Genomic DNA, 25,275 nt, shown 5'->3' with positions numbered 1-25,275 from the left:
ACCACACCTTTTCTGTGAAATATCTATGATGTCTTGAGGATGCATCCTGAGATGTATTATGGGAAACTTTAAAATAATGATGTAACCATTGTTCGGGGCTTCTGGCTGCTTCGTCTTTGTGGTAGTGGGAAGTCTTGTTGCAACAATAAAGATCAGGCCTAGAGGCCACTTTTTTGCTTCTATCTCCTGGCTGAAGTCTCTTGCTTGTGACCCCCCCATGTGAACCTATGGGAGCCAAGGTTAGGCAATTGTGGGGTGCTCCAATGACTCCCTTACACAAGGGAAACCAGAGCTCATAGAAACGCTATTTACCTTCCCGTTGCAGCGGCACCTATTTATTTACTTGCACTGCGTGCTTTTCGAACTGCTAGGTTAGCAGGAGCTGAGACAGGACAACGGGAGCTCACCCCATCGCGCGGATTCAAACCGCCAACCTTCCGATCTGCAAGCCCCAAGAGGCTCAGTGCTTTACAACACAGCGCCACCAATGGGATACCAATGGTGTATCTGAAGAAGTGTGCATGCACACGAAAGCTTATACCAAGAACTAACTTAGTTGGTCTTTAAGGTGCTACAGGAAGGAATTTTTTTATTTCGACTATGGCAGACCAACACGGCTACCCATCTGTAACTGGAACCAATGGGATAAGCGCTCAGAGCAGCAGCGAAGGCGGGGCGGAAATATGTGCAGCGCCCTGCGAGCTTTCTTCTCTCCCGCTGGCCAGCGCAAAGCCAATTGGCTCGCGGAAGCCCAAATGCGAAAGAAGGCCAGCGGCCGCGAGCCACTCAGGAGGCGGCGAGGAGATTTGGGCGGCGCCTCATTGGCCGCTGTCCCCGTGGCGAGATGGCGCGTGGCCCCCTCCTGATCTGTCGGGCGCTGCGCCGCTTCCCTTTCGCCGGTTGCCAAGGCGACGGAGCGGGGTGACGTGCACCTGGGCTGGGCGTGGCGAGCGCTCGCTATTGGCTACGCGATCGGGCGATGGCCGCCGGCCGGGGTGTCGCGAGCCTGGTGTCCTTGCGTAGCGGGGAGAGCGGGCGCTTCAGTCTGCGGCAAAGGAGCAAGGGAGAGGAAGAGGTGCTGACTAGGCCGACAACGGAGAGAAGAGGCTGCCGGTCTTTCCAACCCCAGCCGTTGCCTGAAGGAGGTACTTGGCCGCTACGCGGGGGAGCGTCGCCGCGCCGCGGGCAGAATTCTAGACAGGCGCGCCGAGGGCAGCCTCTCCTTCCGCGCGGAGGGGACCTTGTCCGCCTCCTTTCCTCCTTCATGAGGGGACGCCGAGGCCTCCGAAACCGGCTGAGGTGCCCGCCGTCTCTCGGGGTACCGTCGGCCGAACGATGGCAGGGCGCGCGCTGGGGGTGGGGAAGGGAAAGCCGAGGGTGTTGGCGCCACCGACGGTTGCCCACCGGTCCAAGGCTGGGATTTGGCGGTTTCCTCAAGGGGCTCCCTGGGCGGGGGAACGGGGACCAAAAGGACACGACACGACTAACCGACCCCACCCCGGCCTGGGACTCCGCGCAGGTGCTCGCCGGTGTTTCCGCCGGCCTCCCTGCCCCGTCCTTCGGTTCCTTGTGGGCAGCCGTCAGCATCTCTTGACGGTGGCCCTGGGAAGAAGGAGGCTGGTTCCTCGGCTACGGCAAGTAGCATCGCGGAGCGGCATTCGGTCCAGCGTTACGCATTCAGGCTGAGGAGAGATTACGATAACAAGCCAAAACTCCCCCAAGAGATACGAGGAGCATCCTGAAACTGTGATCTTTGCTCAGGAGGATGGGGTAGAGCGTAGCTGTTTCGGAGGGGGGGGACGGTAGAAATCAGCTGCAGAGTTAATATGAAGACCCCCATTAGCAACTATGGTTCAGATCGTTGCTGATCGCTTCCCCACCCTCTCTATATTCAGCTTGCATTTTTGCGTAAGGAAGGATGCTTTTGGGGTGTGGTTGGTGGCAGCATATTTGCAGAGCAGTCGTGCTCATGGTTATCCGATTATCGCTTTTAAGAATTTAGTTATTTTTCACTGATTATTATTGCTTCACATTTAAAATGACCAGGTTCTTTCCATCAAGGACTGGCTTGGTTGAATTTCCTTGATAATGAATACTATGTACAGTGGTACCTCGGGTTACATACGCTTCAGGTTACAGACGCTTCAGGTTACAGACTCTGCTAACCCAGAAATGTTACCTCGGGTTAAGAACTTTGCTTCAGGATGAGCACAGAAATTGTGCTCCGGCGGCACAGCAGCAGCAGGAGGAGGCCCCATTAGCTAAAGTGGTGCTTCAGGTTAACTACAGTTTCAGGTTAAGAACGGACCTCCAGAACGAATTAAGTACTTAACCCGAGGTACCACTGTGGTTGGTTGGATTTCCTTGATAATTAAATAATTCACTACTTCCTAGCAGGTTTCCAAGCACTGTATTGCTTTAATTTAGGAACAAGTGGTGATAATTCCAATGCAATCATAATTTTGGCCAACTTCATAAGTGACTATTATTTTGGAATTTCCATTTTTCCATAATCATACTGAGTTTTTTGTGCTTAAGGAAAGTAGGAGACGGGAATGGCTGCTGGGAGATACAAAAATGTACCGGTATCTATGAATTTCTATACAAACTGCTTGGTCAGAATAAGTTGGTTTAAGTGACTTACTGAAAGGTAAAAGTGCTCAATAAATGGTACTCAAGGGACGTTACTTTGTAAAGTGTAATATCTGCATGTGGATTTATAAAGCTAAGTGAAATCTAAAATGCTTAGTCATATTCAGGGTATTATACAAATTAAATGAATAAACCAGTCACATTCCTGGTTTCTTAAAGTTAAAGCCTTCTAGAAGGCTTGAAGCTTTTGTCCCACAACATATCACATTCTTTTTTGGAGACTTTGTATTTATTGAAGAGAGGATATATTTATCTTTGTGATTATGAAGTGCAATCTTTGCAAAATTATGTTCAGTAGCATAACCTGTCACAAAGGGTCCAACAATAATTGCTTAAGGGAGATGAAGATCCTGTTTAATAGTCTGAGTGGGAGACTGTGTGCACTAAAATAAAACCTTTCTGACTCATCAACTGACCACTATTTCAAACGCTACTTCAAACTACAGTTATACCTCATGTTGTGTCAGCTTCAGGTTGCGTTTTTTTGGGTTGTGGACTGCCGAAACCCAGAAGTACGGGAATTGGTTACTTTCGGGTTTCAGCAGTCGCGCATGCGCAGAAGCGCTAAAATCACGTTTGGATGACGTTCGCAACCCAAGCATCCACTGTAATCATATCTTAGAGTGTGACTTGTTAGCATTCATACTTCACAGGAGACTTTAGGCAGTTATAATGAAAATGTCCAATTTTGTACTACCTTTCTGAAAGATTAATGAAGATGTTATGTGATTGGTGATTCATATTTTTGAGAAAAGTTTATAGTGGCTATTCTGGTTGATGGAAAATAACCCCAGATTGCTTCTAAATTATTTGTTGTGGCATTACGGTAATAGAGCAGAACTCCCACTTTGTCTTGAAATATTTTGTGTATGTTGGCTTAAAATAGATTTCAAAGTAAACTTAATAAGGACTGAAACGAAGTAATGAAAAAGTTCTATATGTTTCATATTTAAGTGCACTTGATATGTACAGCAACCTATTTACATCTGTAGCTCTGTTAACAGTATATTTGACAGGGCCAACACACTAATATTTACAGAAATTAGGTTTGTTTTTATGAGGGAAAAGATCATATTTAAGATTCAGTGGGAACTTGTATTTTAATTTTGCCTATAAAGCCTAACGTTGAAATAGACACAGCATTGTGTTTTATATAAGTTAACCTGTAAACTTTATGAAAATAGTTTTAAAACCCAGCATCATTTGAAAACTCTGCATAATAATTCATCCTTGTAAATGAATTTGTTGGCCCATCCACCCACACATCTCTGTCAGTCATATGTGGCTTAAAGAAAATAACAACTGCTTTATATTGACCTCCTGAAGAGTTTAATTTGCTTCAGGTAGCCAATTGAATGACTGGTTCATATTTTTATTTCTTTATGAGGATGCAGTGAAAGTAGATTAGCAGCTGGATGCTGTTGACTGCATATTACTTGAGTGTGATCAATACATAATGGAGTTCCTTACTATATGATTAAGTGGCAGTCTACCTTTTGTAGTGAATGGTGCTTACATCTGATAACAACTTCAAGTAGTCATGGTATGCACTCAGTCCTGTTTTAAGAGTACGCCCTGCCCAACTCTCGAGAGTTTTTGCCGTGCTCCTTAACTGGAGCCCTGGATGCTGTTAGGTGCTGTATGTCTTTACTTATCTTTTACTGGTTGTGTGCTGTAATTGCAGCCATCTCGTAAATGCATGCAAGCGGTTATCAGAAAACTAGTGTAGTCAGTTAGTGTGGCCTGCTCAGTAGTTTATCCTCTAGGTGGCATTAAAATTGTGGGTGTAAAAGGAGAAACAGTACGTACTAGCCATGCAGTTGTGTACAACTAAGATTTCACAGAGGTATTTCAACTGAATTAATAGTGCAATACCCTGCTGTGCTTTGTGAAAGCTTTGTGTCTTGTTCCTTATAAGAGAACAAAAGAGTGTGTTGGCACCACTTTGAAGGGTACATTTAGCAAGACTGTGTGCTGGTCTCCCACATATATTACAGGTGAACTAGCAAACCAGGCTGAAACCCTAGACTCTTTCCCTCATTTGATGAAGAGACTACGTAAGGCTGAGGAGTTTTGCCCACTATTGCATCAATTGCACTTGCTGGGTGGAGGAAGAGCCTCAGTGTGACCTAGCAGGATGCTGCTTAAAGCTTCTTGAAGGGAAAGTGTTCTCAAGTCTTTCAGAAGGCAGACGTTTCTGTAGTTATTTTTCATGGAGCTATTTTTTCATGGATTAATGCTTTAAATATGATGGGTATGATGGCTGAGCCATTGCGGAATTCCTTAAAATTTTGACTTTTACCTGAGCAAAATATTTACTATACGGTATTTTTATTTCCTTGCATTTTGTCTTAGATTTGGAAAAAGAACTTTTGAAAATGCTGTCCAGACTCTTTCGAATGCACGGCCTTTTTGTGGCCTCACACCCATGGGAGGTCATAGTGGGAACTGTAACTCTTACCATCTGTATGATGTCCATGAAGATGTTCACTGGTAACGACAAGATCTGTGGCTGGAATTATGAATGCCCCAAATCTGAAGAAGTAAGAAGTTAAATTTATTCTTTTAAATACTACTTGTCCGTATAATCATCTTATTTGAAATTCATAATTAAATGTTGCTTCACTGAAGCTATCCATTGACTAATTTACATAGATTGCATTCTCTTCTGTTTCAGAGGTCTAAATATATCAGTAGATTGCAGTATAGGGAGCAGGTGGCGCTGTGATCCAAACCTATGAGCCTCTAGGGCTTGCTGATCAGAAGGTCAGTGGTTTGAATCCATGCGACGGGGTGAGCTCCCATTGCTCTGTCCCAGTACCTGCAAACCTAGCAGTTTGAAAGCATACCAGTGTGAGTAGATACATAGGTACCACAGCGGCAGGAAGGTAAACAGCATTTCCGTTCGCTACCGCACTTGTCATGGTGTCCCATTATACCAGAAGCGATTTAGTCATGCTGGCCACATGATACAGAAAGCTGTCTGTGGATAAATGCTGGCTCTCTTGGCCTGAAGCGAGATGAACACCGCACCCCATAGTCGCCTTTGACTGGATTTAACTGCCCAGGGGTCCTTTACCTTTTTTACCTTTAGACTGCAGTTTTTAATGTAGTAAGTTGTAAGTTGTAGCGATTAGTGAAATGCAGTATACTAACTTCTCAGATAAACCTAAAATACTGATATGAGTTCTCTGAAACTGCTCTAGAAATGCAGTTTACTTACAATTTTTTTATATTAAAAATGCATTTAGATTATATTTCTTTCTTTCAGGACGTTTTGAGCAGTGATATCATAATCCTGACAATCACACGCTGTATAGCAATCCTTTATATATACTTCCAGTTTCAGAATCTGAGGCAGCTTGGCTCAAAATATATTTTAGGTAAGATAACATTGCTTTATATAATTATTAATGTATGTCAGTAAAAACAAACAAACAAGCACCCAAGTAAATGAAGGATAATAACTTACTCCCAAGCATATGTGCCCTGATCTGTCAATTGTGAACAACGCATAAAAACAAGTTTGTGTATGGGGATTTCCCAAATTGGTGCCAATATATGTAAAATTTGGGCCATGAACACACAGTGGAACAAGAAAATTGCCAGTACTAGAAGGACTTCTTTCTTGTTTATGACCTGGGGCAGGTCCTGTCTGGGGCTCAGCACCAATCTAACGGAGAAACGTGCAGCATACAGCACACAAAATATTTCTCAACTGGGTTGAATTCATATTTGCTTTTAGCCAACTTTCACTCATGCAGGAGGAAGGGGGTTATGGGAGGCAATTTTTGCAGATTGTTCCTTCCCTTTGCAGCTCCTTGAAAATATGTCATAGGGTTGGAGGACTCTTCAAAACAGCATGAGAGGCAGTGCAGAGGTTATTGGTGAAAACTGCTTGAGCCCCATTCTCCAGCAGGGGGCCTCCATAGGCTCTTTGTGTCTTCTGTAAATTGAAGGAACCCTGTTCCCAGATGGGAAACTGGATCCATTCAGTTATATTTTACAGCAGCTATTCAAGATAATAAATGTTGAAATAACTGAGGAGAACCTGAGGACTTCCATTCCTGCCAACTGGAAAAATCGTGCAAGTGCAATTTAGCATTGCTGAGAGCTGTGGAAGGTGCATGTAAATGTTCTACTGATTAACTGTACTTTCCAGAATACTACTGATCTAGCCAACAGGACCCATTTGCAATGGAAAGGGAACCCACCGTCTACTTGTAAATGAGAAAATGTAAGGGACAGATGGCAGAGGACCACTGGTGGTTTGGCAGTTCTAGCTGAACAAGGATAAAAATGCATCTTAATGTCCCAGCGTTTTAGTCAGCAGGATAGTATCCCCTTGTAACACATTTGACCCCCAACAGATCAGGAACTCAATCTTATAATCTAAAGAGACTGGCCTAAATTTCCAAGAGCACAGTGCATATGGGCAGTTCCTACTGGCCACAAGGCAAATTCAGTGCTATGTCCTGCTTCACAGCTCTGTCATTGACTAGACAGTTTGTCCCAAATATCTTTTATTTGAAATTAAGGAAACAGAGATAAAGTATTCTATACTCTGGATTCTTCCTTAGAATTACTAATATAAGACCAGAATGACAGAAGCACATGGATAAATAGAACATTATCTATTTGCCCATATCTGTCCTAAATGTAACACGAAGGAAAATGGTGTAGCAGTTTCACAACAGAATCCATTGTATCTATGCTTTCCGCAAAGGGAAGGATTTGGATTAGGTTTAAAATATTATTTTGCAAGGAAGTGTGTTTGTATTTGTCTAATGCCTTTTTACATAGACCTTTCCTTTCTCATTTTGGTAGGTATTGCTGGGCTCTTCACAATCTTCTCGAGTTTTGTCTTCAGTACAGTAGTGATTCATTTCCTTGATAAAGAATTGACGGGCCTGAAGTACGTATTACTCATTGCTATGTTTTTTTGAAAATATACCATCATCTATTCAGGAGCTGGTTTTTTGGCAGTTGACCACCCTAGTCTTGAAATTAAGAATTGGAGAGGTGAAACAAAATAGGAGGGCACTCCAGAAGTCTTCAGGGTAGCCTCATCTCATTCACAGGAAGAAATTGTACATGCATCTTTTTATGCTGCTTCTGGCATGGCCATCCTTTCATGTGAAATTATACAACAGAGGTCTTCGGGATTTAATTCCCCTTCTGTGTGTTTTCCTTTCAAATGTTGAATGCTAGGCCCAAAAAATCTGATTGGCAGGCTTCCACAGAGATTTCCTCTTATTTCACTTTCAATGCTGAAAGAGAGCTTTTCTCCCTCTTCAGTATTCTTGCTGTTACTCTGTGATCTCCAGGCAGCCTTCGCTTTGCCTACATTATCCATTCTTCATCTATCCAATATAAACAAGTGGAAGATCAAGTATGTTGAGTGTAACCAAACAAATACATGCCACATAAAACTGTTTAATGGGTATTTGAAGTTTAAGGAATAAATCATAACTAATTCTGGTATAGGTTTTGGGCTTGTGTAATTGGGATTGTTTCTTAAGATGTGGGTTTTTTTGTTTCTGTTTTGCATGTCGATAATAATTTTTGTATCTTTTCAGTGAAGCTCTGCCGTTCTTCTTGCTTCTGGTTGACCTCTCCAGGGCCAGCGCATTAGCCAAATTCGCGCTCAGTTCCAACTCGCAGGTCAGCCAACTTATCCATTTGATAAAGAACATTTTGAAATAGGGTTTACAAACAATGATATTCTGAGAACAAAGTCTTAGGGACAATTTGGAAGCAAATCTTCGCACCTCTGCTTAAACATGAGCTTGTATAAATTTACATTAGGTATTTTGTTTATATGATATTTAATCTCTATTGTAAAAGTATGCTGTTGCAGCAACTGTCTGAAAGGGAGAAGGCATGGGTTTTCCCGTAGGTCTAATCCTTTTCTTGCTACTTAAATAAATTCAGTTTTGAGGGAACTTGGGATACAAAACAATCTTTCTATTTTGCTTGCTTCTTAATTACTATCCACCAATCCAGTTAACAAACACAATTTTTTCAACCTGTAGTCCAGCAACATCTTGAGGTCCGCAGGTTCCCCAGATCAGATTTACAATTCCCATATTCCCTTATGATTGGTCATGTTTACTGGAGCTGATGGGAGTTTGAGTCCAACATTTGTAGTACCACAGTTTACCCAGCACTGTTGTACATTAACTAACTTAATTTTTTCTATTTGTATAGGATGAAGTAAGAGAAAATATTTCACGTGGCATGGCTATCCTGGGCCCTACATTTACACTTGACGCTCTTGTTGAATGTCTTGTCATTGGCGTTGGTACCATGTCTGGTAAGCTGATGAATTTTGAGGAGCACAACCAAAAGCTTAACAAGTTTCAGGAACAAACAAATTAGCATCTCATAGGCAGCTGTGTGTCTTACTACTTCTTGTGCTAATTGTGTTGATTGAACTGGAGTCTTTATTATGATTATTACTGTTTTTGTGGCTTTGGAAGGTTCCTGCTTTGAGAACACAAAGGAATTCATAATTTTAGTTCTGTTTTATACTAGAGGGTAGGGGGAATGAGATATGCAACTTTCTTTTGTTCTCCTGTCATATATCTGTTATGAATGGCAAGTGAAATTGTGTGCAGAACATAAGCACTCTTGATTCATTCCTTTCTCTTCCCTTAACGCGGAGGTACCAGGCCTGAATTAAACAGCTGGTCACAGCTGCAATGGAGCTGTTTAACAGCTGTTAAACAGCTGTAAGAAAGTCTATTATCATCTTAAGGAAAATATTTGGCACACGTTCTTTGTAACTATTGCATGTGCCAAGGTGTTGCATATGAATTTTGCATAGTTAATAATTAAATATTGCATAATTGAATATTTTCTATTCCGCTAAGGCAATCCATGCAATTTACATCTCCCGCAATGGTCTATTGAGGCTTGTTCTTAATTTATTTTTGCTTGTTTTTAGTTTTTTATGATATTGTTTGGCTTTGTTTTATGTTGTAAACTACTGTGATATATTTATGATACAGCAGTTCATAAATATTTTTACATTTTAAAAAAGTTTTTAAGTGTCATCACATATCCATCACTACAGTCAATCCTCGTTTTATGAGGATTGCTTGGGGTTTTTGTTCTGAACTCCCGTGCATAAGCCGACCCTACCCCTTTCGGGGTCTATTTCTGTGTTCGGTACTGTGCACATGTGTGAGATTGCGTGTCATTCAGACACACCTAAACCAGGAGTTGCCTCTATGTGGTCATTATACCATAGTGTACAAAGAGAGTCTTGAAGAAGTCAGAATTAATTGGTAGATGCACTAGTTACGAACTGATCTTCTTTTTACATAGTAACTGTAGGCTAATTGTTCTTGGCTTGTTTGTTTGTTTGTTTTGTTCCCCATAAGATGGGATTTGTTAGTTTATGCTGCCCATGTTTCTATACATGTTAACTGCCAAGCTCATGCTCATAAATTTGTAATATGTTTGGGTGAATGAAGAGCCTGCTTGCATGAGCAGAAAGGCACTTCTGCTTAGAGAAGATGTGTGATTTTCAGCTTGGATCTCCCCTCCCATGCCGTATAGCGCCCTATCACCCTTTGGCAAAGCTGGGAGCTACTGTATGGATGGGGGGGGGGAGACCACCTTTCATGAACAGAGCTTACTGCAGATTTAACCTATTGTTTGAAACGCCTTTAAGGCTGACCAACAGCTTTCTAGGGTACAGCTTGTAAGTCCTCAGTCTTCCTAACCTAAATATGAACAGAAAATGCCAATTTGCAATAGATATTCAACAGCAAAAGGAAGCTTATGCAGTATAGCAGCAAAAGGAAGCTTATGCAGTTCTAGGCTGCATCAACAGAAGCATAGTATCCAGGTCAAGGGAAGTAATAGTACCACTTTATTGAGGGCACAAGGAGAAGGGGACAGAGGACGAGATGGTTGGACAGTGTTCTCAAAGCCACAAACATGAGTCTGACCAAACTGCGGGAGGCAGTGGAAGATAGGAGTGCCTGGCGTGCTCTGGTCCATGGGGTCACGAAGAGTCGGACACGACTAAACGACTAAACAACAACATTGTGCCTTGGTCAGAATCAAACTAGAGTACTGTGTCCAGTTTTGGGCACCACTGTTCAAGAACGAAATTGAAAAGCTGGAATTTGTGCAGAAGGTGACAAAGATTGATAAAAAAAGATTGAAACCAGGCTTTATGAGGAACAGTTCAGGGAGTTGGGTATGCTTAGCATGGAGAATAGAAGATGGAGTGTTAATATGGCAGCCATCTTCAAATATCTGAAGGCCTGTCACATGGAAGATGGAGCAAGCTTGTTTTCTCCTGCTCCAGAGGGTAGGACCTGAACTAGTGGATTGAAATGACAAGAAAGCAGATTCCAACTAAACGTTAGGTAGAACTTTCTGCTGCTAAGAACTATTTCAAAATGGAACAGACTGCCTTGGAAGGTGGTGAGCTCTCCTTCATTGGAGGTTTTTAAGCAGAGGTTGGATGGCCATCTTTCAGGGATTCTTTAGCCTTGATTCCTTCATTGCAGGGGGGGGTTTGAACTAGGTGACCCCCTCCCTCTAGTCCAGGCATGGCCAAACTTGGCCCTCCAGCTGTTTTGGGACTACAGTTCCCATCATTCCTGACCACTGGTCCTGTTAGCTAGGGATGATGGGAGTTGTAGTTCCAAAACAGCTGGAGGGCCAAGTCTGGCCATGCCTTGGCTAGTCCCTTGCAACTGTACAATTCTGCAAAGGCAAATATGGTGTATATAAACATACAACTAAATGTGGTTTGGGATTATTCTAGCTTCACATTTACTTATGCCAGCAGACTTTTAGAAATTGCTGGTCATGAGTAGCAAGCTGTGTGTTATTTCCAGTAGGAAGAGGGATTACAAGGAAGTTCTTCTCACTTCTGTCCATTTTGTATTGAGTGCATGTGCCACAGTGTCTAGAGGTGTGCTTGTATGCCTTTTAAAATCCATATGAAAACACAGTGGGGGGAAACGGGGATTCTAATGCTTGGTATTTGTCTCTCTAACAGGAGTAAGACAGCTTGAAATCATGTGCTGTTTTGGCTGTATGTCTGTCCTGGCCAACTATTTTGTCTTCATGACATTCTTTCCTGCATGTGTGTCACTGGTATTGGAGGTAAGAGTATGTCAAAATCATCACTGATATAACCACCAGCAATAACTATCTACTTTCTAGGACTGATGTCTTATTGTTCAAGTGTAATTGGGAGCCAGAAAATGAAATACTTTATAATTAAACGGGCTTAAACTATTGGAGAAAATAAGCCTATGGGGATCTGGGAAAAACTGGAATAAAAATAAAACATTCTCTTTAAATTTGGCATTGAGAGAACTGTTAAAATTTTGACAGGATGGTATATGTCTCCAGTTTTGATCAGTAAGAATTAATGTTTTCTGGAAATGCCCCAATTCCACCCACCCCACAATAACTCTCCATGTATTGTATGATGTTTTAGCAGAAAAGTTTCTAGGATTTAGGTCAGGACTGTGGAACTATTGTCCCTCCAGTTGATGGGAATTGTACTTCAGCAACATCTGTTAGGTGAAATGCTCCCCATAACTGATCGAGGTTATTCAATTCCATTATTGTGCTATATAATAGTATATATATAAATATGTAGGTAATGCCTCATACTGTTCTCTTTATTGTTTAGGCGGGGTTGAGTAAGTTTTAAAAAAATTAAAATTATATTGAAAATGGTTTTTGTTCCAAGAACATTTATTAAAAACAAGGGGAAATCATTTGTATATGTGCCAGTCAAAGGATTTTCCCTAGCAATTGAAATTTATGGAAATTGCACAAGAGCATTTTGTAGCTCTTGCTCCTGATCATTTTAAAGAGTCTTGTGCAAGAAAACTTAACAGAGGAAACAGTCTAATATGGGCTAATAAAATGCTGTAATTTATTTTGAAGACTCTGTGATCTGCAAAGAGTTAAGGTTATAACCACAGGCATTAATAAACTCCTAGCTTTGATATAATTATGATTCATACTGCAGTTGTCAGACTGTATGTTTGCAGCATAGTTAGAATGCAACAACTGTAATATTTTGTTACCCTGTTACAGATTTGTTTTTTTGAAAAACAATATGTAAACTCTGTTTTGTCTTCCTTATTTCATATGTTATAAATAGTTAGAGGATAAATGCTTCTTTATTTTGGTCTCACCTCCATAAGCATATCTAATCTTCACTAGCAGAGGAAGGGGGAGTGGAGGGGGCGGGGCGCCACAGGCAGCACTGGGGTTGCAGGGTGCCCTCCAGCATGTGGTGCGTGGCCTGCAGGGCACCCCAGCCGCCGCCTCCCTCCTGGCTGCCCTCCAGCTGAGGGGAAGGCGGTGGGTGGACTCTGTGCAGGCTCCGATCAGCGCGCCCTGCCCCTCCTGCGCAGCACGTGCTTGCTGCCCCGGCACTCGAGTGGCTAGTTACATCGCTGCTAATCTTTATAATATTTAGGAGAGCTAAAAGCCAGTTACACAAGCATCTTTACCATTGTTTCTATTTTGAAAGGTTAATCTTACATTCCACACAGAAATATACACAGTTGTATACCTTGTCATATGGTCCTGTGCAAAAGACTTCTGGAAACTTGTTTTTCAAATCTATGTTGTATATATACTATTGATTTCTGCAGCTTTCGCGAGAAAGCCGTGAAGGACGTCCCATATGGCAGCTTAGTCACTTTGCTCGTGTTCTTGAAGAAGAAGAAAACAAACCTAATCCTGTAACGCAGAGAGTCAAAATGATTATGGTAGGTTGTTGCTTTTAATGGACTCTTATTTTGAGCACTCCAAGTCAGTAAAACAGATTTGGTTTGATTTATTAATTTAAAAAGTGTTTACCACTTAATATAATAAATAAATAAAGTAGATTAAAATAAAAATTCAATAAAGTTGAATTTATCCAAACTGGATAAAGACAAAATTAAAGAGTCCAGGAAAACTTGAGTATAAAATGTTAAGAGGTATTTAAAGTGCATTGAGTTCCCCAAAATGTAACAGATTCAGTTGCCATGTAATTTGACTATTAGCAGCCTGAGTATGACATGCAAGTTGAAAAGAAAAAAGAAACATGACCATTTGGGCTCAAAGCCTGGTAGGAGACCAAACTCCAGTGATTTCCATTCCTCCTCCCTACACTTGGAATGTGTTACCAGAATTAAGACTGTGTGTTGCATTAATTAGGAGGGCACTAGCCATGCTGACTACAGCTTTTTAAAATGAACATTATTTCTATTGACTTCATTTTTTTAATCTTACAAATTTTCAACTTCAGCAAAGAAATAATAATAAGTAACAGGACACAAATGCCTTGCAGTAAGCTACACCTTTCAGTAGACTCACTGAAATCAGTGGACTTAGGTTCCTGAGGATGACTAACATTGGATATCACCCTCCCCAAATACACTATAAAGGAGGACCATGCATGAATATTTATTTGGAAGTGGTATCTACCATTTTCTCATCTTTGTGTTTAATGTTGGCTTTGGTGCAAAGCCCTTGGTGAGCTAATCAATAACAACTGACTTCTTAACTTTAAGTCTCTAGGTTTGGTTCTTGTTCATGCTCACAGTCGTTGGATAGCAGAGCCATCTGCTCAGAACAGCACAGCAGAAATTTCTATGGGACTGGATGAAAGTGCACCAAAGAGAATTGAACCTAATGTTTCTCTATGGCAATTCTATCTTTCCAGGTATGTTTTCGCATAATGTTGCTAATCAGCATTCCATTGCATTTGCCATAAATGTTAGATTCCGTCTAGTAGATAGGTGTTTGTTTGTTTGTTTGTTTGTTGCTTTTCCAAGTAATATAGACCAGTGCATTTTAATTATTTAAATGGTGGAATTCTCCTATCACAGAGCTTGAATTTCTGTGCAGGTCTTTTTTTTAATCACGTAAGAGTCATTGGAGGATGGCGCACATGTTGAGTTTAAAGGATTTGGACAGTTACATTTTTTCCTGGGTCTAGTCCCAATGTGAATAATTCTGAGTGTTGAAATTATTTATATGCTAGCTATGCTATTCAAATAAGTGTCGCACTTTACCTATGGCTGATATATATGCTACTATTGCAGCATGATAGCTGCTTGAGTGGTAGTTTCCCATGCTGCTGACAATTGCTCTCAGGGTTCACGTGATTTGATATGCTTGCTTCCCATGACACTACTGCATGCCTACAGGAAAGGATAGACAGTAACCTTGACTTAAAGCATTGTCATGCATGCCTTCTTAACAGTGAAGTAGGTAATGTAGTCAACTTCTCTAATCTTTCTAGGATGGCCAGTATGGACATTGAGCAAGTTATTACACTTGGGTTAGCTTTCCTCCTTGCTGTCAAATACATCTTCTTTGAGCAAACAGAGATGGAATCAACACTGTCATTGAAGAACCCTATAACATCCCCACTAGTGATCCAGAAAAAAAATCCTGAACACTGCTGCATAAAGCAATCTGTGCCTTTAAAATCTAATCCTAGTCCCAGAAAAGTAGAAAATCTTCCACTTTCGAAAGACAGAAAAGGTAACCTTTTAGTATTAACTTTTTTAGCAATACAAACAAGTTGATGATGAAAGTGCCCACTCTTCAAATTTCCAATGTTGGTGTTCTCTGCAGATGAAGTTAAAATGCCTGTCGTACAAGAATCTCCATCGAAGGCCACATTTGTGGTTGGCAATTGTACTTCTTCAGAAACTTCCCCAGTTAGTGACAGCAAATATCCTGGAATTGAATTGCCTAAAGAGATACGCTCTATTGAAGAATGTCTGAGTATATTTAAGAATGACAAGGTATGAAAGGAGAACTATGGAATCATCTAGTACTTTAAAGTTGTTCAGGATCTTTATGCAAAAACTATTAATTGGGTTATTCACAACATCTATTGAGTGGAGTGCACTGTGTTTATACGTGTCAACTTTGTGAACGTGACATGCAGAGTAAATTTGGAAACATTCTGCTTTTTCTTTTTACTCATGCTGATTTATAGTCATTGAAATTCTCAAGAATGGGTAAAAAATTGGATTGGCTTCAGAATGGATCCAGTCTTACTCTATCACAAAGGGAAGGGTGGCGCTCTAGCAGAAAATGCCTGCTGAAGGTGAATTTTGCAGATTTCCTCTTCCCCACTACCACTTCCCATGCTGTTGCGTGGGGCTCTTCTGACCCCCCAAAAACAGCTTTTAGGGGGACATAGTGGGAATTGGGGAAAACTGCCCCTTTTTTGGTATGTTTTGGTAACTTGCGCCCAAAATTACACCAGTGGTGGGAAACCTGATGCCTGGGTGCAGAATGTGGCTTTCCAGGTCTCTCCTTCCAGCCCTCAGGGCTCTCCATGGACTCTGCTCTGTGCCTTCCTCAAGCCCTTTTGCCTGGCTGGAATGTGGCACTGCATTATGATCATGCCTGTTGCTTGCCTCGGTGGAGTATGGAGAGATGTGTTTGTGGTGGTGTGTAAAAACATCTTGACTAATTTGCATGGCTCGAATGTAGCCCAGTGTCCAAAGCTCAGAGTCACACCTGTTGCTCCATTCATTTTAGCCAATGGCCCCACCTACCACTGGCATGTGCCCCCCCCCCCCCCGTTGCCTCAGGGAGAAGGTAACCTTTGAGCTGAAAAAGGGTTGCCTTAACATTTTTCAAAGGCTGGGTATGAGCAATACAAATGGTCTGCTCCCCAGAATAATATTTTTCCAAATTTATTTTACATTTGAGCTGTTACACTTCAAATGCCCATCTCTTCCCCTGTGACCTACCCCACCAAATCAATGGCAATCTTTTAAAATAGTGGTTAAGAGCCTCTAAGCTTACACTCGGTGCCTTCTCGGTGGTGGCACCTGCCCTGTGGAACACCCTCCCACCAGATGTCAAAGAGAAAAACGACTACCAGACTTTTAGAAGACATCTGAAGGCAGCCCTGTTTAGGGAAGCTTTTAATGTTTAATAGATTATTGTATTTTAATATTCTGTTGAAAGCCACCCAGAGTGGCTGGGGAAACCCAGCCAGATGGGCGGGGTATAAATAATAAATTATTATTATTATTACTGGCTGTATAAAAGTGTTCATATTGAACCTTGGAAAGTGTAAGTTTCCATTGTGGTTCCACTGTTAAGATCATTAGATTGACTGTAGCTGAGTGTGTTGCAGATAAAACCATTCTATAGTTCCTCCTTGTTGTTTGAAATCTGGAAGAGAGGCTTTGCTCTGGTTTCTATCTTATGTCAGAAGTTAAATCCCTCCTTAAAAGGTCAAGAAGTAAGAGTCTATATTGTCACCCACACCTTGGAATTTATGGCATGCTGACAAGTTAAAGTTCTTGTTTTCCCAGTCTTTACTAGCAGCTAAAATTCTAGCTGTTACATGGCTTGATACATATAGACTTACAGACTCAAATGTTTTGTGGAAGAAACATTGCCTTTGCCTGGTCCCAAAAGACCAACAAAGATGAAGTCAAGAGCAATTTTTCCTGGAGGAGTGAATCTCTTTTGTTGGACTTTCAACTAATTCTCTGCTTAATTGTAGTTCTGTATGTAATGCTTTGTTGCCTCAAGCAAAGAGGCAACCTGTAAATACTTTTTAAAAATAAAGTTACCAAATTATTTCTTTTCTCTAGATGGGTGCAAAGTTCCTTTCTGATGCTGAGGTCATTAGTTTAGTCAGTGCAAAATATATTCCTGCCTATAAGCTGGAAACTTTGATGGAAACTCAGGAACGTGGTGTGTCGATTCGCAGACAAATGTTATCCCAGAAGCTTCCTGAACCTTCCTCCCTACAGCGTCTTCCTTATAAGAACTACGATTATTCTTTGGTGAGCACAAGTGGGCGAATGTAACTGTGTATAAACATTTTTTCTTTTAACAGAGGAATTCAATGTTCCAAACTTCTTGATTTGGAGTCTGGCATAATGAGTTTCGTCAGTAATAGCTATGAGTTCTCAGCCTGTGGTAAATGAGAAAGGAGAGCATCGGGTATAGCTAGTGGTGGACGTTTTGTAAAGTCAGTGATGGTGGCATCTCCTTGGGTTTTTTGTTGCTTCTGTAACCTTCCCAGTTTACAGAGGGACAGCCTTTTTCAGGATTACACAAGTGCCTCATCCCTGTTTGTAACAAGTTGTGATCATATACATTGTTAATTTTATTGTGTCATAGAACAAGAGAACAACTTGTTCTGCCCGCACCTTATTACCAAGATGATAGAGGAAAGTATGCAGAGTTTGGGTGTTGTTACTGATGTTGGAAAACTGCCTAAGTTGCTTGACAGTCACATTGAATGAGAGTGGAAGGAAATTGTTTTACTCTTTGTAACAAGTTACTTTAAATATCAAACGTTTGAGTTTTAAAAATATTTTTTATAACTATGAAATTTGTAATTTTTGAAAAATGTGGTGATGGTTACATCTTAATTGTTGGCTTTTTTGTTAAGGTGCTGGGTGCCTGTTGCGAAAATGTGATTGGATACATGCCAATCCCTGTGGGAGTGGCAGGCCCCCTTCTTCTGGATAAGAAAGAGTTTCAAGTTCCAATGGCAACAACAGAAGGCTGTCTGGTGGCAAGCACAAATAGAGGGTGCAGAGCAATATGTGTAAGTATTGATTACACAAGCTGTGTTGGCCGGGCACTATTTAAGCAGCTACTATGAAACAATAGTTACTTGTTTGTTGAACCTGCACATTAACCAGCCACTCACCCTACCATTTGGCGGTTTTTTGCTTTCAGCTTGGTGGAGGTGCCAGTAGCCGCATTCTGGCAGATGGAATGACACGAGGGCCTGTTGTAAGGCTGCCTACTGCCTGCCAGGCTGCCGAAGTGAAGGCTTGGCTGGAAACCCCAGAAGGATTCAAGATAATTAAAGATGCGTTTGATAGCACAAGCAGGTTAGCATTTTCTATAGCTAGCAAGAGGGAGGCAGGAGGGAACCTTAATGTTGTTGTTGACAGTTGAAAGTCATGCATCCAAAATATATTATGAGATGGGATGTAATCTAATAAACTTTCTTCTTTATAGATTTGCCCGTCTGCAAAGGCTTCAAATTGGTTTGGCTGGCCGCAACCTTTATATTCGCTTCTCGTCTAGAACTGGTGATGCAATGGGAATGAACATGATTTCGAAAGTAAGCTCTAGAATTTGTTCTGTGCATTTAAACAATTATTTCAAAATTCACTAATTATTCAAGCTTTTTCTAGGAAACTGAGGGATAAGAGAAAATCAATACTGTATAAAGAGTCAGGATTCTTGTCCCTTATGCGTGTGCATACACATCTTTCTTGTGTGGGAAAGTGTTACACTAATAGAAAATGGTATTGTAGTCCAATTAAATGAAATATCTCTGATCGGGGAATCTCCCTCAGGACATAAAGGATTATCTGGAACAAATTGCTTTGTATTATTTTCAGTTCCTAGTTGATAAAATGAAGAGGGGTCACAGTTCTCTTGCAGGGCAAATGAAATGTGTGGTCTTTGAACACTTGTTCTATATAGTTCAAAATGAACTGTTCTTGAAATGTGTAGTGGTATGATATCCAGAGTGCAGTCAGTATAGATATTGTTTCATTATGGTCGCTGATTTTCCATTGATCACTTTGCTCTGCCTCCTCCTCTTCTGTTCTTTCAAACACTCACAATTGCTATCAGGATGGAAGGGGGATGGGTGCAGAGAGAAAAGCACAGTCAGAAAGGAGCTAGGCCTAAGGAGGCATCTGATGTTCCCTACAGAGGCTATTTATGTCCACAGATGGCCATGGAAGCAAGCTGATAACCTGATAGGTTCCCAGGCATTGCCCTGGTGCCCATGGGGACAGTATTGGTGACTCTGGAATGATGTGCCTTGCACATGGCCTCTCGAGTTCAGTTCAAATGTTACTTAAATGGTTAATAAAAATTCTGTGTATATTTTCCCAGTTCCACTGTCAAGTTTCAGCAGCAATTCTTTTGAGACGAGATCAATGAGAATTACAGTGCTTCATGGCTGGTGTTCAGTAAATACATTTTCTCTCTCTTTCCCTTTCCCTTTTTCCAAACAGGGCACTGAGAAAGCGCTTGGAAGGCTACAAGAAGAGTTTCCTGATCTCCACATTGTAGCTGTTAGTGGGAATTACTGTACAGATAAAAAACCAGCTGCAATAAACTGGATAGAGGGGAGAGGGAAGTCTGTGGTCTGTGAGGCAATCATTCCTGCAAAGGTTGTAAAAGAGGTGAGTACATGCTGTGTGAGCCAACACTCTTGGATTCAACATGTTTGTTAAATGGCTTGTGTTGAATTCATTTTCAGATTATCACTACTTTCAATCTTCTGTCCTGTTCAGAGTAGCTTGCCAGACTGCCTGGCTATAGGTCTGTGTCATGTGACGAAGAAGGGTGGGGTAGAAGTTTTAAAGATTAGTAATAATGTAGTAGGCACATTAGATCTCCCTTGGAATTCTTAGCACCCTGTGATGATGATATTTCAGGTGGGGTGGAGAATTTAGGGTTTGTTTTCCCCCATAGCAATTGCATCTACATAATGAGTTTTATCCCTGAGTAGCAGAGAATTACTGCTTCAGCTTCTAAGAAGTATAACAGTATTTTGTTGGCTTGTTCTAGGTACTGAAATCTACCACGGAAGCCATGATTGAAGTCAATATAAACAAGAATTTGGTTGGTTCCGCAATGGCTGGCAGCATCGGTGGCTATAATGCTCACGCAGCAAACATTGTCACTGCAATATATATTGCATGTGGGCAGGTATGTTAGCACTTGACTTACTGTATGCGAGAGATTATGTAGCTGAAACACGCCTATGCTAAAACTGAAATTTTCTGTACTGACTGTAGGATGCAGCACAGAATATTAGCAGCTCGAACTGCATCACACTGATGGAATCAACTGGCCCTACCAATGAAGATCTATATATCAGTTGCACAATGCCCTCAATCGAAATTGGAACCGTGGGTGGAGGAACCAATCTTTTACCACAGCAGGCTTGTTTGCAGGTATGAAGCAGCAAAAGACAGAAAGCTGCTAACCCAGAACCGTACTCAGATCTGTATCGTAACTGCATAGCCCTATTTAGGGAAGTTTTTAATGTTTGATATTTTATCGTGTTTTTAATATTCTGTTGGGAACTGCCCAGAGTGGTTGGGGAAACCCAGCCAGATGGGCGGTATGTAAAATTAATAATAATAATAATAATAATAATAATAATAATATAAGAAACAACAACAAATTGCAGGGTGAAGAATCTTTTTTGCCGCATTGGCATTGGGTGGGCACTCAGGACCTTCATGTCGGTATCAAGAATACAAACACCCATTCACACCACACCTCTTGTCTCCGATCTCACACTTTCCTGGTGCTCAGCTGGCCAGAGTGGCAAGAAAAATCAAGGTTCTTGTGCTGCTATCAAAGAGAACTATCTTAGCTGCATTGGAGGATGAATAATTTTCCTGCCAGCCAACTAATAGCTTCCCCCAATGCTCAGCTAAGTGCAGCTCTCCAGGGTTCATTGGGCTGCACAAAGAGCAGCTGATAGCCACATGTGGACTGCAGGTTGCCCACCTCTGTTCAGAGGCCATAGTTAAATTTGTTCATGTTTTGCTATTTGGAACCCATGTACTGTGCCTGCAAACCCACATTTATCCCACCATTTCCTGATTATTACTCTTCTTTTCATGGCTAGGATAAACTTCTCATGTGTACCAATGGAAAAAACATGTGCCTAAATTTAAAGCAGAGCATGTGTGAGAAGAACACTTGTAATCACAGAGCCCATGACCTATGGGAGTGATGAAATGTTTCACTAGTTTGTGAAATGTAACATAAAGCATGCATAGTTTTTCTTCCTTCCCTCTCTCCCACCAAATCTTTTTTTTTATTAAATCAGTTTAGGTTCTACAGGTCAGACACTGATACATCAAGCTCTGTTCAGTCCACTGTGACAATATTGACTTTCCAAGATCCCATTCAGATGAACCTGGGACTTGCTGAGTGCAAAGCCTGTATTCTACCACTGAGTTGTCAGCTCTGCATTATGCTTTCTGTGTTTTTGAGAGAACCTTAGGTTGTTCATGCCTTGAATATAACCTGTTTCTGCCTGGCTTCTAAAGTAGAGTGTCTCCTCTTGCTTACAGGTGCTGGGGGTTCAGGGAGCAAGTACAGAGAGCCCTGGAGATAATGCCCGTCAGCTTGCCAGAATTGTGTGTGGCACAGTAATGGCAGGAGAACTCTCTCTAATGGCTGCTTTAGCTGCCGGGCATTTGGTCAAAAGCCACATGATCCACAACAGGTGAGAAAGAAATTGTTCCCCACCAAGTAACAAAATACAATGTGGAAATCAGGACATACCTGAATTTGTTTCTATTGTTTTTAATAGGTCAAAAATTAACCTGCAAGATCTCCAAGGAACTTGTACCAAGAAAGCTGTTTGAGTATTGGCAAACTTGGAGCAAAGCATTGCTGTGGCTGTTTGACCAGTGAAAAGAAATAACGCATTATCTGTGAATTTTGGAAGGAAGATAAGTCTTCAGTGCAGTGAATTCTTGGAAATACACTTGAAAGAGGATCAGTGGACATATAGGCAGCCCACAGCTTCCTGAATCCTTAGCCCTTTGTCTGCCATAAAAGGATGCTTCTCTGTGGGAAATGCTCCAGATAGTTCTTACATGGGACTATGAATAAGCTAGAGTCATACACTTTATAGAGTGAGGCTCCTTGTAGTCTACTCAAGTTATTCAAAAGTGTCTGCCTTTGTCATTTTTGAGGTGAACATATTTTGACTAGTGTACTACTGAGAAATAAGTTCAGTAACTTTGTTTTAAACCAGTCTACTCGCTTAGTTGCTTTGAAATGTCCATTGTGATCACTGTTTTCAAGTTAACCTGGAGTGTCATGCAGCAAGAATTGGCCACCAGTAAAACTCCTTTGGGGCAAGAGAATAGCCAGCTCCACCAAATTTATCACTTTTCAGCAAATTGGGGGATGGAGAGGGGTTTTAGAACGGCTTGTTGGCGTTTTCATATGTTGTAACTGTTTTCAGGTCTCATCTAATTGCTTCTCACAAAATCCTTACTTTAGTTTTATTCAAAATTTTAAGCCTAGAATTTGGGTGTTGGGATAATTTCACTGAGTCACAATAGTTTTCAGAAGTCTCGATTTCAGAGTGCTTCGCATTCTGTTGTGTATAATACAGTTTTTTAACGTTCATGCGACATTTCTGTAATACAGACATGTGAAGTTAACAGGCATGTTGTTCAGAGACTCTTAACTTGCACTGGGGTGAGAAACTTTGCAGAACAAGGCACTGGGAAGTTCTCCTGGGCTAGCCCAGTGGAAATGATGGGCAGCTGCTCTAGACACTGGTTCCTGTTAAGTTCAGTGGTGCTTTCCCCAGGAGAAAGTCATAGTGAACAGCACCCCTGGTAAAGTTTAAAAGGAATGGTTTCAAGCAAGTCAAAAACATGTTTACACTATTTCTTAAGGATCACTTTTGAATATGGTGTGCACTTCTGCAGGAATAGGTGTGTATCTCAAGATGAGAGAGCGGTTAAATTAATATTACTTGATTACTTATTTAATATTTCTTTTCCTGAAGAAATTGTAAGGATTGGTGTTTTTTTTAGCAAGTTCTAAATGTGTTTTTTTACCAAGTTAAGTTGCTTATCACTTCTTGAAGACTACTAACTACAGGATTTGAGAAGAGAGAAGAAAAGCAATTCCATCCAAGGTAGCTGCATACCAGGGAAGTGCACTCAATGCTACACAGGAAAACTTGTTGGAAGACTATAGATAGAAAGATGGCTCACTGTTCCAAGTTGGCTCAAAGGACAATTTGAGGGCTGAGGTCCTTAGTCTTCTCATTGGAACTCATTGTGAGTGTCCCTTTTTGTGTGGTACTCTTGTTTGTAGTACTTTGTTAATAGGTTATAGAGCTAATGCAAATCAACACCTATTGCTAGGTATGTGCTACGGCTACTTGTAAATAGCATCATGAATGTCCATATCCTTACAGTATTGTTGTCCAGAAGTTACTGTTTTTTCTTATTTATGCAGAGTTTGACCTTGCTTTGATTATTTAATATGACACTGAGCTAGCAATAAATGGTTTGTTCAGTGCTTATTTGGGTGAATGTAACTGATGTTCTGTCTTTTAAAAAACAAACCATTTTGTACTATTACAAAATTGTGTACATTTTGGTACAGATACTTTTTCAGTTTCAGTAAAACAATGCAAAAACACCTATGGGAAGTTGTGTTTCTAAAAACATCTAATTGCAGATGTCAGTAGCACAGTATGTTGACTCCAGTTTTTTGCACTACAAGGTTTTTAGAGAACCCTGTTTCCCAACATGATTTGGGGTGGCAGGAGAATATATATTTATTTTTGTATTATACCCCATCTGTTGAAGTTTTCAAGGTGCCTTACAGTATATTTTAAATAAAATGAAACAGACAGTATTAAGCAATTACTTGGGTGGGACAAAGGTGCATATAGTGCACTTATGTGTGCACGTACACACACACACTGTTTTCAGATGTTCCAATAGCTATGGCAGCTGAATCTCCTGGCCTGGAACTTATGTGGAAGCAGCAAGCGTTGGAACCCCCATAGCCCACAGTTTCCTCTTTGAGCTCATAATAGCTTGCAGCTTCTGTCTAGTGCCAGAGGGCACCAGGCATTGGGGGAGCAGTGGTGTTAGAAGCCCTTCCCCCTGCCTCACTGCCAGGTCCTGAGAAACTGCTTCAGACAAGGTATATAAATCTCTTGCTGCATTGCATGTAGTGCAATGTAAAGAACCTCAAGTGCCACCTGCAATTTTCAGAGGTCCTGACCTGAACACGGCGGCAGAAGCTACACACCTGGCCAACCCCTAGATATGCCTATGTTCCCATGCAGGCGGTGTCCGATTGATACATGCCAACGACACATGTGGTGTTTCTAGCCCTAGAAGCAGGTGGGGCTGGAATGGGCTTACATGGGACTGCTGACGCACACAGTGACCTGGAACCCAAGCAAATGTGGAGTCGCTTGTACTTAGCTGACTAGTATGCTAAGCTTGAATTCCTGGAGAGGGAGGTTCTTGTCTCTGTTGCGGGAGATGTAAAAGAAGAGGAGGCCAGCTTCACATTGCAAATACAAGTCTGAACACACAAGCCACTAGAGGCATTTATGTTGAAAATTCAGAAAGGGAGATCAGTTGCCAATAAGTGTGTTATCTCACAGTCCTTTGGAGTTTCTCAGCTCTCTGGCAGCCCACAGCCATCTATATCCCAAGACCATTCAGGGCACAGCCAGTGGGAAGAAGTATAGAGGCTTCCTCCATCACTTCAGAAGGGAAGGCTATCAGGAGTCCAGCAGGAATCTACAAATGAGTGACTTTCTCATTTACACTAAACCAGCTTTTCTCAACCTTTTAAAAACCATGCCACCTTTAGCTAACCTTACGCCCAGCACTTCAAGAATGGCATCTCTAAATATTTACATTTTCAAAAGGATTTAAGTTCTGTGACTTGATTATGAATACACTAATCATGTTTGGCTGAATAATAATAATCCAAGTACTAAAAAAAAATCATTTTTTAAAAAATGCAAATGACATTTAAAATTTCAAAAAAATGGCTGATGTCAGGGGCTGAGCAGAA

At 41.3% G+C, this 25,275-nt stretch overlaps 1 protein-coding gene across 4 annotated transcripts; it reads left to right on the top strand.

The window, feature by feature from the left end:
* The first annotated feature begins 959 nt into the window (after positions 1-959).
* Positions 960-23,871, top strand: HMGCR (3-hydroxy-3-methylglutaryl-CoA reductase). Of its 4 annotated transcripts, none has more exons than XM_080973828.1 (20): positions 960-1,145; positions 5,008-5,195; positions 5,924-6,035; positions 7,480-7,567; positions 8,232-8,316; positions 8,863-8,968; positions 11,681-11,787; positions 13,305-13,421; positions 14,211-14,362; positions 14,945-15,189; positions 15,283-15,455; positions 17,277-17,471; positions 18,086-18,244; positions 18,379-18,536; positions 18,667-18,772; positions 19,683-19,853; positions 20,242-20,382; positions 20,472-20,630; positions 21,768-21,922; positions 22,010-23,871. In XM_080973828.1, exons 1-20 carry the CDS (start codon positions 980-982, stop codon positions 22,062-22,064), a joined length of 2,838 nt encoding a protein of 945 aa, XP_080829954.1. In that variant the 5' UTR covers positions 960-979; the 3' UTR covers positions 22,065-23,871. The 4 variants fall into 4 exon arrangements, with proteins under 4 accessions (XP_080829954.1, XP_080829957.1, XP_080829955.1 ...); XM_080973831.1 differs by lacking the exon at positions 960-1,145 and adding an exon at positions 1,207-1,318; XM_080973829.1 differs by lacking the exon at positions 960-1,145 and adding an exon at positions 1,276-1,299.
* The last annotated feature ends 1,404 nt before the right edge of the window (positions 23,872-25,275 follow it).

The sequence above is a fragment of the Podarcis pityusensis genome (genome assembly GCF_964106645.2).
Source record: "Podarcis pityusensis genome assembly, chromosome: 11".
NCBI lineage: Eukaryota > Metazoa > Chordata > Lepidosauria > Squamata > Lacertidae > Podarcis > Podarcis pityusensis.
This window is presented reverse-complemented; position numbering and strand designations above follow the sequence as displayed.